Raw genomic sequence first — 13,480 nt, forward strand, 5'->3', positions numbered from 1 at the left:
TGTAACCAAACGCAACATTTTTTTTAAAAAAAGTGCTTTTATTAAAAAAAAATGCTTCTTACCTCCAACTTCTCTAACCAAACGAGTTAATCTCTTGCTTTCTTGTGAAGTTGAGACTCAAGCTCGAGATAAGTTTGTATTTGGTACGAGGCTCGAGCTTTAGACGTCTTGACTCGAGTTTGGTTCATTTACACTCAAAAGACTTCATTTAAGGTCACAAGCCTCTTGATCCAGTCACACCTTGGTCCTAAAAAATTGGATTAGATCTCAAGCTCGAGACTTCATTTAAGGTCACGAGCCTCTTGATCCAGTACCATGAACGACGTGCTTGTTTAATACATTCAATTCTCAAATGACCAACCAAATGAATAACAACTACACAATTTTCATTCTCAAATTCATAGTTTCTTGAAACAAATGCCAAAATGTCACTCTCCTATTCACACTTAATGGCTCAAGCTCAATTACAAGTTCATGAATCTCAATGACCTAAAACAAGAACGAGCCATAAATAAATGTAGCTGAATGAAACAACTTTACATTATGGAAGGCGGATAAGAAAAAAAAAATTCAAATTTTTAAAAATTTTATTTGCGAGCAACTGCCCTATCATCCCGACCCGGTGCATCACAGAGCACGAATGGAAGAACTTAGTCCTCTGCTTGAGGTCGATACAACGAAGGATCTTCTCCGAACACTAGAGACCTCAAAATGGCTTCGCAGACTACACCATCATACACCAGCAAATGCCCTCCATCCAGCACTTCATGATACCGAATCCATGGCAACTTTTTGGAGACGTATCTTTGCAACTGGTATGGCACAACCTTGTCCTCACGGCCCTGCCAGATGTGGACCATGTTTTCCTTTTGAGGGTATGGATCACATATGTCCATTGGATCAAACTCCCACTTGCCAAAAGCAACGATAAAGTCGCGTCGTAGGGAGTCAAATACAACTCGATTCCTCACCTTGTTCTGCGTAATGCAATAAGATATGTCATCACTCATAATCAACAATGGTCCTACTAAGAATGCATGGTTTTAAGAACTTTTTAGGTCTGATAGAAGAGTTGAATTCAAAAGATAACAGGGGTGGGGGTGGATCCAGGAATTCAGAAGGGAGAAGATGGGGCATAGCCAGAGGAAATTGAGGGTCGCAAAATCTATTTTGAGGGCAAAAATGACTGTTAACGAAAAATCACCATTAATATTTGAAGATTTCTCAAGTGAAAATGAACATAAATTAAACAAGTGATCCATTCTTTGAAACGCAGCTTTCACCCTTGACAAAACTAAAATTCTTTCCACAGATAAAAGAGAATATTACCCTACTAAGCAATTGGTACCCTGGTGTGTGCTTCAACACCTCTAAATCTTTATTGCTAAAAAATTTTGGGTTTCGGTCAAGGACAGTTGAAGATGGAAACAGTTTCTGAGTCAGCCACCAATGCAATAATCCGGGAGAGTGGCTCGCAACGAAAACAGCCCATTTTGAAAGGCCCTTACGGTAATCGTCCTTTGTAAGATCATTCGGAAGAGATGGCCATTTATAATTTATGTGTGGAACAACAAGTGCAACACCTGCTAATCTGGTAAAACAGAATGAAAAAGAATGAGAACCCATACTTTCTATAGGAACACAGAATGTACTACTCGAAATATTACCGGTTGGGTATTCGTTTGAGGCAACTCCAGGCAGGGTAACATCCAAGGGAGACTCCAAGAACAAAGAATTTGGATCCCAATTGTAGCTTATCAGCTAATTCCTCAATGTCAGAAGCTTCACTCTTTAATGATCTTTTCGGGTTTGGATCACTTTCACCATATCCGGCTCGATCAAATAGCAAAAGGTATATACCCAACTCATCTAAAACTTCCTGCATACTGAAGCAATATCAGACTCTCGTATTCTCACAAAACCAAATTCCTTATCAACATATTGTCAGTAACTGTCTTCTGTGACCAACAAAATCAAACTTGACACTTCGAAAATCTGGACAAAGAAATCCTATACAAGCTAGCAAGATTAGACTTGACATGGGATAAGACTTCGAAATAAGCAAAAAATATCATCAGGATGAACCATACTAGGATGCAAATCTTGTTTAATGTCTTCATTCGAAAAAAAAGGAACAATTAATCAAGAAATGACTGAAAATTCTTTACTTGGGAAGCCATGAAGTTCATGTCTTTGGAGCTCCCAAATCCATGAATTACAACTATTCTGAAAGTGGACTTGTACTTGGGCACTCCTCTTTCTCTATAAGCCAAGAATCTCCCATCACTTAACCTAACTCTTGGTGAATCCATCATTTGCAAATCAACTCCTGAGGAATCGACGGTGACCACAGGAAGATCAGGCCGCTTTGATAACCCCAAACAACCCATCATCAAATTAAACAATCTCCTAAACACCATTCTTCTGCAAAACACAAAAAGATTGAATCTTGAAATAACTCATCTGGGCTACGGGAAAAAAAACCAACAAATCGGATCCGAAATGGGATCTCTCTGAAGTTAAAATTACCTTACAAAAATATGAGGACAACTGCTAATTGACTTTCAAGTTAGTGTCTGCAGATCTTTGGAAATGCAGTAGAATGAGACTCACATGCTGCTCTTCTGCTCAACTCATGCCCATTTGGAATTACAGTCTTGCTTGTAGCTCGGAGCCATGGTAGAAATATTCTTCTATATATATTTTTTATTTTAAAAATATCTTTCTTTTTTTTTTTAAAAAAAAAATTTGAGTAATTTGCTCAAAAATCGTCAAATCCAAACATGTTTTACTTTGAATTTCCTAGTCATAAAATGTGATACAACATCATACATCATGTGGTACAAAACCATATAAGATGTGATACAAATTAACAAAAATTATGGTACAAAAAAGTGGCTAGGGAGTTCAGAGCAAAAACATATTTGCATTGGGGATCTTTCAGCAATTTACCGAAAAAATTTCCTTTTTGTCCATATTTTATCACAAAATTTCAATTTTCAAAAAAGGGTATTATATTATATCTTGGTAAATCATTACAGTTTTTGTACTGTTTAAAGGAAAAAATCTTATATTATGCTAGTTAATCATTTGCCCAATTGCTCATTTTTTTATGTATATTCTACTGCATCAGCCTACCCAAGTTATTTACTTTTTTGATATAAGAGTGGCATTAACCAAAATGATGATTTTGCCTTCAAACTTAAATATTTAATGTAAGAAGAGAAATTTTAGTTTTATATGTTCTGTGATTATTTTCCTTTTAAATATGATAAATAGCTATGCTATTAAATTTTTAAATCTCTAATAATAACAACAATATATATATTTATAACTGCACCAAATAAATGATACAGGAGTTAAAAAAACAAAAACAAAAAACCATGAATAAATAATTGTTTCTACCAGATTTCAAGTACTTAAACGTAATTTTTTCTTCGAGTATTTCTTTTATAATCTATGTTTTAATTTGAAATTATATTCCCAATAAATATCTTGACGAAAAGAAAATGCTGAATTACTAATTGTGCTTATCTGGCTTATTCTTTTATGTCGATTGTAATGACATGCAGGCAGCGAAGCCTTAGCTGGCTTTGGATTTTATGCTTTATTCTTGAGAAAAGTAAAACCCCTTAAATCACAAAAAATCACAAAGATTGTTTTATAAATCAATTTCGTGAATCGGATCTCTTGTCAAATATGATTCATGATAAATATAATTTTTCATTTTAGAAATGGATCAAATCAACCTTGGATCTTTATCTATGATAGTTATTATTATGTTAATTCCATCCCTTGTGTGATTTTAATATGGCTAATCTCATTTGGTCTTAAACCAATAATATGCTGATTTTCTTCCGTGCATTTATCCCTCTCACCAATTTTGTTAACATAAACTTATTAGTAATCTTTTATAATTTGTTCTCCGTATTTTTACTTTTTAACTCATCCATAATTTATCTCCAAACTCACATGTTTATGTTATGTCACGAACGATATTTACCAGTTATAATATGTTAATCATATGTTACTTGCCACCTTTTTTTTAGTAGCTTATCGAATTTAATTTGGATTTTGGTTGTGTCATAGGAATATGATATATGCCCTCTTTCGTTATTCGAATATTGGATTACGGCATATTCCTTCGGAGGGGAATATGCAACAAGGATACCAACAGTTTCATGTGTTAGACAAAATTCATTCATGCCACCCAATTATTTTTCTACAAATACTATTTGTAGCAGTCTTTATTTTTATTATATCTTTTTTTCCAAAGCCTTTGTCCAGATTTTCATCCGCAAAACCAGATGGCGGATTTAAGGTCAATTACGTCTCCTCGTATTTTGTTGAAATAGAACTTGAAATTCAGCAGAATATACACAATGCCACAGATGAAATGGTTCCAACTGGAAAACTTTCTATTACATTTCAAACAGACACAAAACAGAAACTTGAAAGGGTGATGCTGGACATAGAAGCATAACGAGTTATCTGCGGTTTATAAGCATGACGGACTTACAGGTTCATGCATTATGCCGAAACAAGCGCCTTGATGATGGCTTCACAATGTGTCGAATTATAGATCATCAGATGGCCGGCATCGGGAACCTCGTGGTAATGAATCCATGGAAGTTTTTGTGATATATATCTATTCAGAGTGAAAGGAATCATCTTATCTTTATATCCTTGCCAAATATGAACTGAGCCCTCTTTGTTTGGAAAAGGATCAGTGATATCCGTGGGATCAAATTCCCATTTCCCAAATGCAACCGTCATGTCTCGATGCAAACACTCGAACACACCTTGTTGCCGTACTTTCTCCTGACACAGTAGTAGGTATCAGTCATCAGTGTAAATATGTTCCGAGGAGGTTCTCAAAACGGGAAATCTATGTATTTCTTTCGGAAAATTGTATCATTGTTAAAAGCGTCTAGGATATGGTGACGACTGGCCCTCTAGCTCTCCTTTTGCTCCATGCAAATAAAATTACGAGATTTCTATTACAAAACCTCTATTTTATTGATTGATATGGAAAAATAGAATATAAAAACCAAGCATCATAAGCTACATGTAGAACGTAACAATGTCAGATGCTCCCAAAGCATAATTCAAGATTAAATTAAAAAAACTTCCGAATGCAAATGTCAATGGCAAATTTTACCGGACCCTCCATTGGATCTTCGGACAACTGTTTTATAATTTCCAGGTCTGAGGGGCTGAAAATGTCCATCTTTCCTTCCATAATACTCATCGAGGGGAACCATTTTTGAGTCATCCACCAGTGAAACATCCATGGAGCATAATGTGCGATTCGAAATGTCCATTGATCTTGTACAAGCATCGTCCCTAAGGCTTCTTTTGATAAATGGGCAGGAAAGCAGCGCCACCAGTAATTTACAAAAGGCACTACAAGTGCGACTCCGGACAATCTACAAATATGGGTCTCAAGTAAATAGTAATAAGCATCGATGATGTAATATGTATCCTACGTCGGTTTGTGGCATCAAATTGATAAGGTTTCCACAACTGCATAATGAATGTTTTAGCACCTTGTATAGTTCATGCTTGTAAAGTCAATACGAATATGAAATATTTGATGGTAGAGTCTATTGAGTGGACCCTTACTTTCCCGGCCACAACTTGCCAGGCAAGTGACAGATGACATCAGAAGAATACAAAAGGTTGTGTTTATGAAAAACATTAATGTGCAATGGACCAAGAATTGGAATTGTAAACGAAGTTAGAAGGATGGAAAACCGCTATTTGTACTTGCATACCTATGAGGGATGTATTTTAGGCAGCTGTAAACAGGATATGCTCCAATGGACATGCCAAGCAAGTAAAATTTGGGCCCCAGTTGCAACCCATCAACAAGTTCTTGAATATCAAATGCTTCACTTCGTATTGACCGTTTAGGATTTGGGTCGCTTTCTCCATAGCCCGCACGATCAAATGACAGGATATAAATTTGGAGCTCCTTTATGAGTTCCTGGAAATGAGGAAACAACCAAATTTTTTGATGGTGAGTAAAGTTACACTGGTAAAAGATCAACCTTTCAGAATATTGACCAAGAATAATGCTGTATGCAGCCAATTTTAGACGCAGTAAAATTTAGAGTAATCTCGTCTCTACCAGCTTAACATTTTAGATGAGGTAGCATTATAAATATTACTGGGAAATATAGATCACAAGGATAATTTATTTCAACTTAAGTGTTACGCCAATGAACTATTTCCTTTTCCAACTCTTTCACCAACCCTTAATAGATAGGAACCAATTGATTTCCATTTTGAAATGAAAACAATAATGTCAACGAGTAAAAATTAGTTGATACAGGGTCCACAATGATTTCTAAACTCGGGAGGTCAGTGGTTAAGCAAAGGGAAATGGATCGAGTTCAGGGGATAATTTCAAGAAAAAAATCATGCTAAATAACAGAAAATGAATTATTTATACTCTCAGAAAAGTAAAGAAATTCCGAATTGTGTCCATCAAGATAATAAAACAGTCTGTTATACAAGAAATTCCGAATTGTGTCTATCAAGATAATAAAACAGTCTGTTATACAAATAAACAGAGTCTCAGAAAATATTTCAAAAGTTGACCTGTTAATCAATTCATAACAGCATTGAAACTTGAGCAAGATTTCTCTCACCTCAGATATGGCCAAACGGAAGTCTTTAGAGTCATCAAAGCCATGAGTAACGACAATCTTGTAATTGGCTTCTTCTTTTGAAACACCCCTCTCCTTATACGCCAAATGCCTCCCATCACTAAGTTTGATCCTTGGTGATGTCACAGAAGGACCACCAGGTGAGCCGCATATTTTGGGAGGAGGAGCTCTTAGTGAAAGATAAGCATATCCAAGAAAACACCCCACTACTGCAACTATTAGGGCAATCATGTCTGGAAAACACATATGAGCAAGGGGTTAAACAAGCTAATATAGCAAGATATGCACGAGAAATCAACAGAATAGAGACTTTCGAGAAGGAGGCCGTTTAACAGATTGAAATCAAAATCAGAAGCTGTTAACAGCTAATGCATAACTATTTTACAGCTGCAAAACTATGCTTAGCTCAGGGGATATGCTCAACAATCCTCCATGGCAGAAAATTACTCATGCAGTTTTTCTCATGGTTATTAAAGGCGTAAATCTGCTCCATAGGTGATATCCCATGCTTAAGGATCGAAGTGAAGCACAATATGTAATAATATTTAAAATTTAAAAGAACAAAGAAAATTATGTCAAATGCATGTAATATATAATTAAAACACCCTTGAACAACAACAAAGCAAATATTCTTTCAGAATACAAGTAAACACATATGATTATTACATTACATTTCAATCAAAGTACAGAATCGTGGGGCATCTAAGATGCACGGAGAATGTTCTACAGTAAAGGGGCTAAGTCCTGGCATGTCATCAGGTGTAATTACTTAGTCTCACACTCTCACTACACCTTGAGCCAAGACGCGTACCTTGTAGTCTTTTAATAACCATGGCCTTTTTTTTGAACATATGAAAAATGGTTTTCCGCAGCTTGTGTGTTAAACTAGGCAACATAAGCTAACAATTCAAAGCCAACAGATTAAAAGAACAGCTTTTGGATCAAATGGTTATCGGCGTCCAATGTCTGAATTTTGCGCTTTCAACAAGCACTTCCCAAGAATTTAGCTTGTTGTCAATGTGCAACTTTGTATTGCAAGTGTGATTGATTTAAAATTCAAGACACATAGGTTTTTAGTACAGGGAAATTTAGCGGAGTGAAGATTTTGAGATATAATCTCTTCTAGTTTTAAACACTGTCCTACGCCCAGGGATACGTGGTTACACGATTCCTTATTTTTTAGTACAATGTAGAGAAGATCGTGGAAAAATCAAAGTCAAAGAACAAAAATTTAACCAAAATTGTCTCACTAAGCACGTCTATCTAGCTTTTCCATAAGGTATTAGACATATAATCGACAGCAAATGCACTACCATGTTGGAATCAATTCACCTAAAAATGAGACCAATTTGGCAGATCAAGTACTCAATTCCGTAGAAGTATATGCATAGGAATTGATGGTCTTAATTCATTTTGCGCAAATAACTATCAAATCGATTCAATTCGGATGTAACAAAAGGTTCTGGACGCGAGTCCATCACAACAAAAGACGAACCAAAAAAACAAACTTGAACTTAAAGGACACAACAAAGCATCAAACACAACCAAGAAATGACGATAAAATTTCTCCAAAAACCAAGAAATCAGAAAATCCAGAGAAACCCACTAAAGCCCAGATCGGAGAAACGAAAAGGAAGAAAGAAAACCAACTCGAAGATAATTTAAATGCTTTTCTTCCTCCTCGGTTGGATTTCCTGGTATGGGCCCTAGCTGATGCAGCTGATACTCTCTTGGTCTGATTTCCTGCCATTATTCACAGATATTATGTGGGAGACAAATTCCCGGTGTTGTTTTCAATGTGGGGCCTACCTACAACGTCAAATAACCAGACGTGGAAGAGGATCGAATCAACGGTTGCTTTCCCCGGCCAAGAGTGGTGGGGCAGACTGCAGAGTACAGTCCAGAACTTGGCCATATCCATTGACTATACTTTTAAGTTGCAGCAATTTAATTTGATATCTTTTTTAAGCAGAATCATTTATTTTATTTTATTTTATTTTATTTTTTTCACGCCAAACTTGTAGGCAAAATAGTGCTATGAAATAGCCGACAACAATTTAAATTTAACCGACCGAATTGTTTATGAGATAGATATTCGAAGTTTGGTATCATAAAAACTTAGGCTTGATTTTGGTTGATAAATTTATCGAGTTTATCTTGAGCTTGATTTCGAACTCAATAATTTTATTGAATCAAATTTTTTAATTTTTTTGTGACGTGAAAACCTCCAACCGCTATTTTTTGGTGCGTTCTGCCTAAACCCTCGGACTAATGCAATAGCCTGCAAACTACACTAGTCAGGTAAACCACACTAGACAAGCCCTGTGTGACAAACTAGTTCAAGAAGGTGTTGACAGAGGGAATCGAACTCTTGACCTATGACCAAGAGTTCATCTACTCCCATAGTTTAAGGATACCTGCTCGTCATGAGATCACGAACATATTCGTAATAGGTTTGCGAGTTCGAGCTCAAATCGTTTAGGTGCTAAGGTGCATGGCTCGCAAAGTGAGATATTTAGTGATGAATTTTATTTGGTATTTGACAGCTGGATATTGTATTTTGAAATGTTGTTTTCATAGTAAGGTTTATCATTTTGGTTATTTATGAAAATTTTACTTTTTTTATGTCTGAGTTTAGAATTAATTTACGAGATGCATTCTATTGTATGTCCGAGCTCAATTCGATCTTTTTAACGAGCACGAATAAAACTCAAACTCAATTGTATGTTTGACGAGCTCACGCGGTTAACGAGCTGACTCGAGTCAGACTCGTTAAATTTGATAAAAGAACTATTAATTAACCGAGCTCGAGCCTGATCATGATGAGAAAAACTCGGACTTCGCTCGAACCTTTATATATATCAAACGAGTCAAACTCCAGCCTGATATTATTCGGTCGGCTCATTAATTTACATCTCCATGCACACTGAAAACACAAATCAAAAGACGAGATGATTATATATAGTCGTTTTCGCTTTGTCAATATCAATTATTTAGGGAATATGAATGTACAGTAAATTAATAATGTCTAATGATAATGCCTCGGATAAAATGGTTCGACTTTTGAAAATTTTCTATAACTTACATTCTTGTACACACAATTAAAACAGAAACTGAAGAGTGATGCTGAATCAAGAAACATATGTACTGAGCTCGAGTTTGAATCTTGTACGTGCAGTTATTTATGATGCACGAAAAAAGTTACACACATTCATGTATTATATATGACGAAACAAGTGCCTTAAAAATGGATTCACACAATTGTACGTCGACTTATAGATAATAAAATTAATGACGATTCATGGAAGTACAAGATAATAAAATATATAGTTGAGACTTGTCACACTATAGTCATGAATTTAGTACATATAAAAATATGATTTTGACAAGTCTCAACTATATTATTTTAATCTTCAATCTTGTTGTTAGGAAAATAATAGTTGCACATAAACAGTTTGAGGTGTTGTCACAAGGTATGACAACACCTACTATAACACCTTGAGTAATTTGCAACGGAATGTAAGTTAAGCGTGTATAAAATAAATAAGCAACCAAATAAATAGACTCAATTGAATTAAGCAAGAGTATAAATACCCTTGCAGCGCCTCAGGGCAAAACTTCACTAGAAAACTTTCACAGAGTGTTACAAACCCTAATACTAGTGACTATTGTAAAAATCAATTTCTCAAGACAAGTGAGAAGATAAATAATAAAGTTTCTCCAAAAAAAACATTCTATATGTAATAAAAAAACATAGTAAGGAGAAAAACTTTTGAAGCCAAAACACGTGAGATGTAAACACCCTTCGATCAATAATCTTCGAGTGTTCTTCACGGCTTCAAGCAACCACGACCGTGACAAGATTCAGAGATTCTCCCGTATGTATCTATAGCTCTCTCTCCGTCTCTCTATATCTCGGTACTCTACCTTGTAGGCGTATGTCATCAATAAATAGAGCAAAAGTCCTTCTTTAGAATGTTTTCTTGTAGGCACAGGACTCTAGATCTTGATCAAGGCAAATCTGTACAATAAAGAATTAAATCAATAGATATTAGATAACATAATATTCTGATAACTTTAATTAAATCAAGTTATTCAAGGAATTAAATAACTTCATGTCCAAGAAAGACAAAAGATAATTAATAAAATCTTTTTCAAAATAGGATAATTTTAAGGAATAAAATATTCCTTTCAATCTCCCCTTTTTGTCTTTCTGGACAAAATACAACTAAACTCCCCCTTAATCAAAACTCCCCCTGAATAGATTCTCCTTCTAAGTATAAGCAGAGGTGTTGTCACAAGATGTTGGCAACATCTAGCTATGACATCTCAAAATTAATACGAAACATCAGTGATACACAAAAAGGTTTTGATTTGATTAGGGACAGAGCAAAAACAGAGCAATTAAAAACTTAACTTAAGATAAACAAATAAACTAGGAAAGCAAAAAACTAAAAATTAGAAAACCAAACACTAAAAATTAGAATTGATTGCTCTCGGAAGCCTCATCACTGTCTTCTCCCCCTTTTTGTTCAGAAGGGCCAGCTCCCCTTAAAAGAGACTCATAGTGAGCCTTTAACCCTTTGTAATATGCAAGGTCAGCCTTAGCTTGTGCAATCTTCTGGTCAGCATGCACCAATTGAGCTTGAATGAACGTTGAATCAACCTCTTGAGCAGCTGAAGGGGGCACAAAAATAGTAGTGGAGAAGGGATGTTGGCCATACCTGCCACAACACCTGCGGCAACATCTGACTCAGACCAAGGAAGATCAATTGTTCTGTTTCCTTTGAGTAGAGCAGGTGCAATTTTCATCAATTCCCCAGACTCAGTAAGTACTTCATCATTATCCTTCTCAATTTCTTGAGACAGCAGCATAGAATAGATCAAAGATGGATAAGGAAGCTTCAAGGTTGGTTGAGCACAATCTGCAAATCCCATTACAGTGTCAAAAACAAGTCTTCCATAGTTGAAACTTGCACCTGTGCCGATGGCATAAAGGACAGGAGTCTGGTGCTTTGTCACAACTGTAGAATTTCCGGAGGGAGTCCATGTCTTCACAGCAGTCTTGTGGAGAACAGAGTAGAAAGATGTGAGCTTGGCAGCCTGCAACTTCTTAGGATGGGAGGGAAAAATAGTGACTTGACCACCTATAATGACCGAGGTCATCTCATCCAGAGAAGGAAGTGCAGCATCATCAACAGTCAAAGTATGAAGGAAACCATTTATTATGGCAGGACTAAATGCAAAAATCTGTCCTCGCACATACACCTTTCCATACTTGACAAATCTTGGATCCTTTACGGCTTCAGTGAGATTGCAGTAGAATTCTCGAACAATTTCCCTGCAATATGGACCAGCAGTTGTAAGGCCCGGGATTAATTAGAGATTAATCCGAATTTATTTAATTTTAATCCGAGTATATTTAATTTGGGAATATTTAGAGTTTGATTTAAATTCTAATATTCTTAAATTATTTAGGATTGAAATTGAATTAAAATAAGGGCCGGGGACTAAATTGCAATTATTGAAGAATTGAGGGACTAAAGTGCAATTTTGTTGAAAGTTATCAGATTTTATTAGCTTACTCAGCTTATGCAACGTGTAAGCATGATTTTGTTCAGAAAACTTTCGAAACCAAGAGCAGAGTTTCGTTCTTCTTCAATTCCTTTGAAATTTTGATTTTCGAATTGCCATAACTTTTGTTCCGGTTGTCCGATTTCGATTCCGAAAAGTATTCTGGAATCCTTACGACGAGGGCTTCGATCTCGTGTAAGTTTTATGTTATGTTTTATGGATTTCAAAATTGATATGTGGCAAAGATCAGATTCTGAAATTTTGGAATTGTGCTTGGTGTTCTATCGTTTGAATATGCAACACCGGAATTGATGAGCTTATGTTATTGTGTCCAAATATGATCTTCAGCTTATGATTGTAGATTATAGCTATTTCAATGAAGATTTGAATGAGTTATATCAGCTGGTTTGTGAAATATATCTATAAGTTTGAATGATATTGAAAAGAGAAATGATTTCGAAGTCGGGATTACGTCGGTTACCGATTTGGAATCGCTACGTCGTTTAATCGAGTTTTGGAACTGTTTTGATAGCCGAATTCTGAGTTGAAGTTGTTATTGAGATGTTATCAATGTTATAGTATTTTTATTGTTCAGTTTCAGTCAAGTTTGGAAGGCCAACAACACGAGACGCCGACTTTGAACGAACGAAGAAAGAGTTGAGGTTTGAAATGCGATTGATTGATGAATTCTTGATGGTTTTGAATCGTTTTTGAAATGATAGATTGGTATGAAGTTTGATATATGTATTTTGATTATATCTCGCAGATTTGAAGAGTTCAAAACCGAGATAAAGTTTGATATCGCCAACTTTGAACGAACGAAGAAAGAGTTGAGGTTTGAAATGCGATTGATTGATGAATTCTTGATGGTTTTGACTCGTTTCTGAAATGATAGATTGGTATGAAGTTTGATATATGTATTTTGATTATATCTTGCAGATTTGAAGAGTTCAAAACCGAGATAAACGAAGGTATAATGACGATATCGCGAAGTAGGGACTTTGAAACTCAAGAACGATTATCTTTGAGTTGGCCCGCAAAAATCACATACTTGTTTATGTTTTGATTTGATTGTGGTGTTGTCGATTCATCTCAGGTAGTGGATCTTTAAATTTGGGTTGATATGATGTTATATCGAATTGATTCTAAGCCAAGGTTGCGGTTAACCTTATTTGCGAGTCGTTTACGAATTCGTGAGATGGATATCCATGTCAAGATCATTTATGAATCTT

At 35.6% G+C, this 13,480-nt stretch overlaps 2 protein-coding genes across 5 annotated transcripts; both read right to left on the reverse strand.

Moving 5' to 3' along the window:
* Positions 1-375: 375 nt before the first annotated feature.
* On the reverse strand, positions 376-2,660 carry LOC140892407 (uncharacterized). Its single transcript, XM_073301282.1, has 5 exons — positions 2,530-2,660; positions 2,169-2,424; positions 1,668-1,879; positions 1,330-1,591; positions 376-977 (listed from the first exon to the last, which is right to left on the reverse strand). The coding sequence occupies exons 2-5, from the start codon at positions 2,418-2,420 to the stop codon at positions 651-653; spliced, it is 1,053 nt and encodes a 350-aa protein (XP_073157383.1). The 5' UTR covers positions 2,421-2,424; positions 2,530-2,660; the 3' UTR covers positions 376-650.
* Positions 2,661-4,392: 1,732 nt separating this feature from the next.
* LOC140890604 (uncharacterized) lies at positions 4,393-8,588 on the reverse strand. Of its 4 annotated transcripts, XM_073298513.1 has the most exons (6): positions 8,484-8,588; positions 8,325-8,417; positions 6,657-6,907; positions 5,778-5,989; positions 5,162-5,429; positions 4,393-4,821 (listed from the first exon to the last, which is right to left on the reverse strand). In XM_073298513.1, exons 3-6 carry the CDS (start codon positions 6,903-6,905, stop codon positions 4,531-4,533), a joined length of 1,020 nt encoding a protein of 339 aa, XP_073154614.1. In that variant the 5' UTR covers positions 6,906-6,907; positions 8,325-8,417; positions 8,484-8,588; the 3' UTR covers positions 4,393-4,530. The 4 variants fall into 4 exon arrangements, with proteins under 4 accessions (XP_073154614.1, XP_073154613.1, XP_073154616.1 ...); XM_073298512.1 differs by having other exon boundaries at positions 8,325-8,575; XM_073298515.1 differs by lacking the exons at positions 8,325-8,417; positions 8,484-8,588 and adding an exon at positions 8,281-8,299.
* Between the last annotated feature and the right edge of the window lie 4,892 nt (positions 8,589-13,480).

This window comes from Henckelia pumila, chromosome 3 (assembly GCF_033568475.1).
Source record: "Henckelia pumila isolate YLH828 chromosome 3, ASM3356847v2, whole genome shotgun sequence".
Taxonomy (NCBI): Eukaryota; Viridiplantae; Streptophyta; class Magnoliopsida; order Lamiales; family Gesneriaceae; genus Henckelia; species Henckelia pumila.

Excerpts from the sequence above, each read along its gene's own strand:
- LOC140890604 (XM_073298512.1), bottom strand. The coding sequence starts at position 8,424 with ATGGCAGGAAATCAGACCAAGAGAGTATCAGCTGCATCAGCTAGGGCC. Across the intron at positions 6,908-8,324 it reads AGCATTTAAATTATCTTCGA|ACATGATTGCCCTAATAGTT; the intron begins GTTGGTTTTCTT and ends TGTGTTTTCCAG. Across the intron at positions 5,990-6,656 it reads TCCGTTTGGCCATATCTGAG|GAACTCATAAAGGAGCTCCA; the intron begins GTGAGAGAAATC and ends CCTCATTTCCAG.
- LOC140892407 (XM_073301282.1), bottom strand. The coding sequence starts at position 2,420 with ATGGTGTTTAGGAGATTGTTTAATTTGATGATGGGTTGTTTGGGGTTA. Across the intron at positions 1,880-2,168 it reads TGAACTTCATGGCTTCCCAA|GAAGTTTTAGATGAGTTGGG; the intron begins GTAAAGAATTTT and ends TTCAGTATGCAG. Across the intron at positions 1,592-1,667 it reads CTCAAACGAATACCCAACCG|ATTAGCAGGTGTTGCACTTG; the intron begins GTAATATTTCGA and ends CTGTTTTACCAG.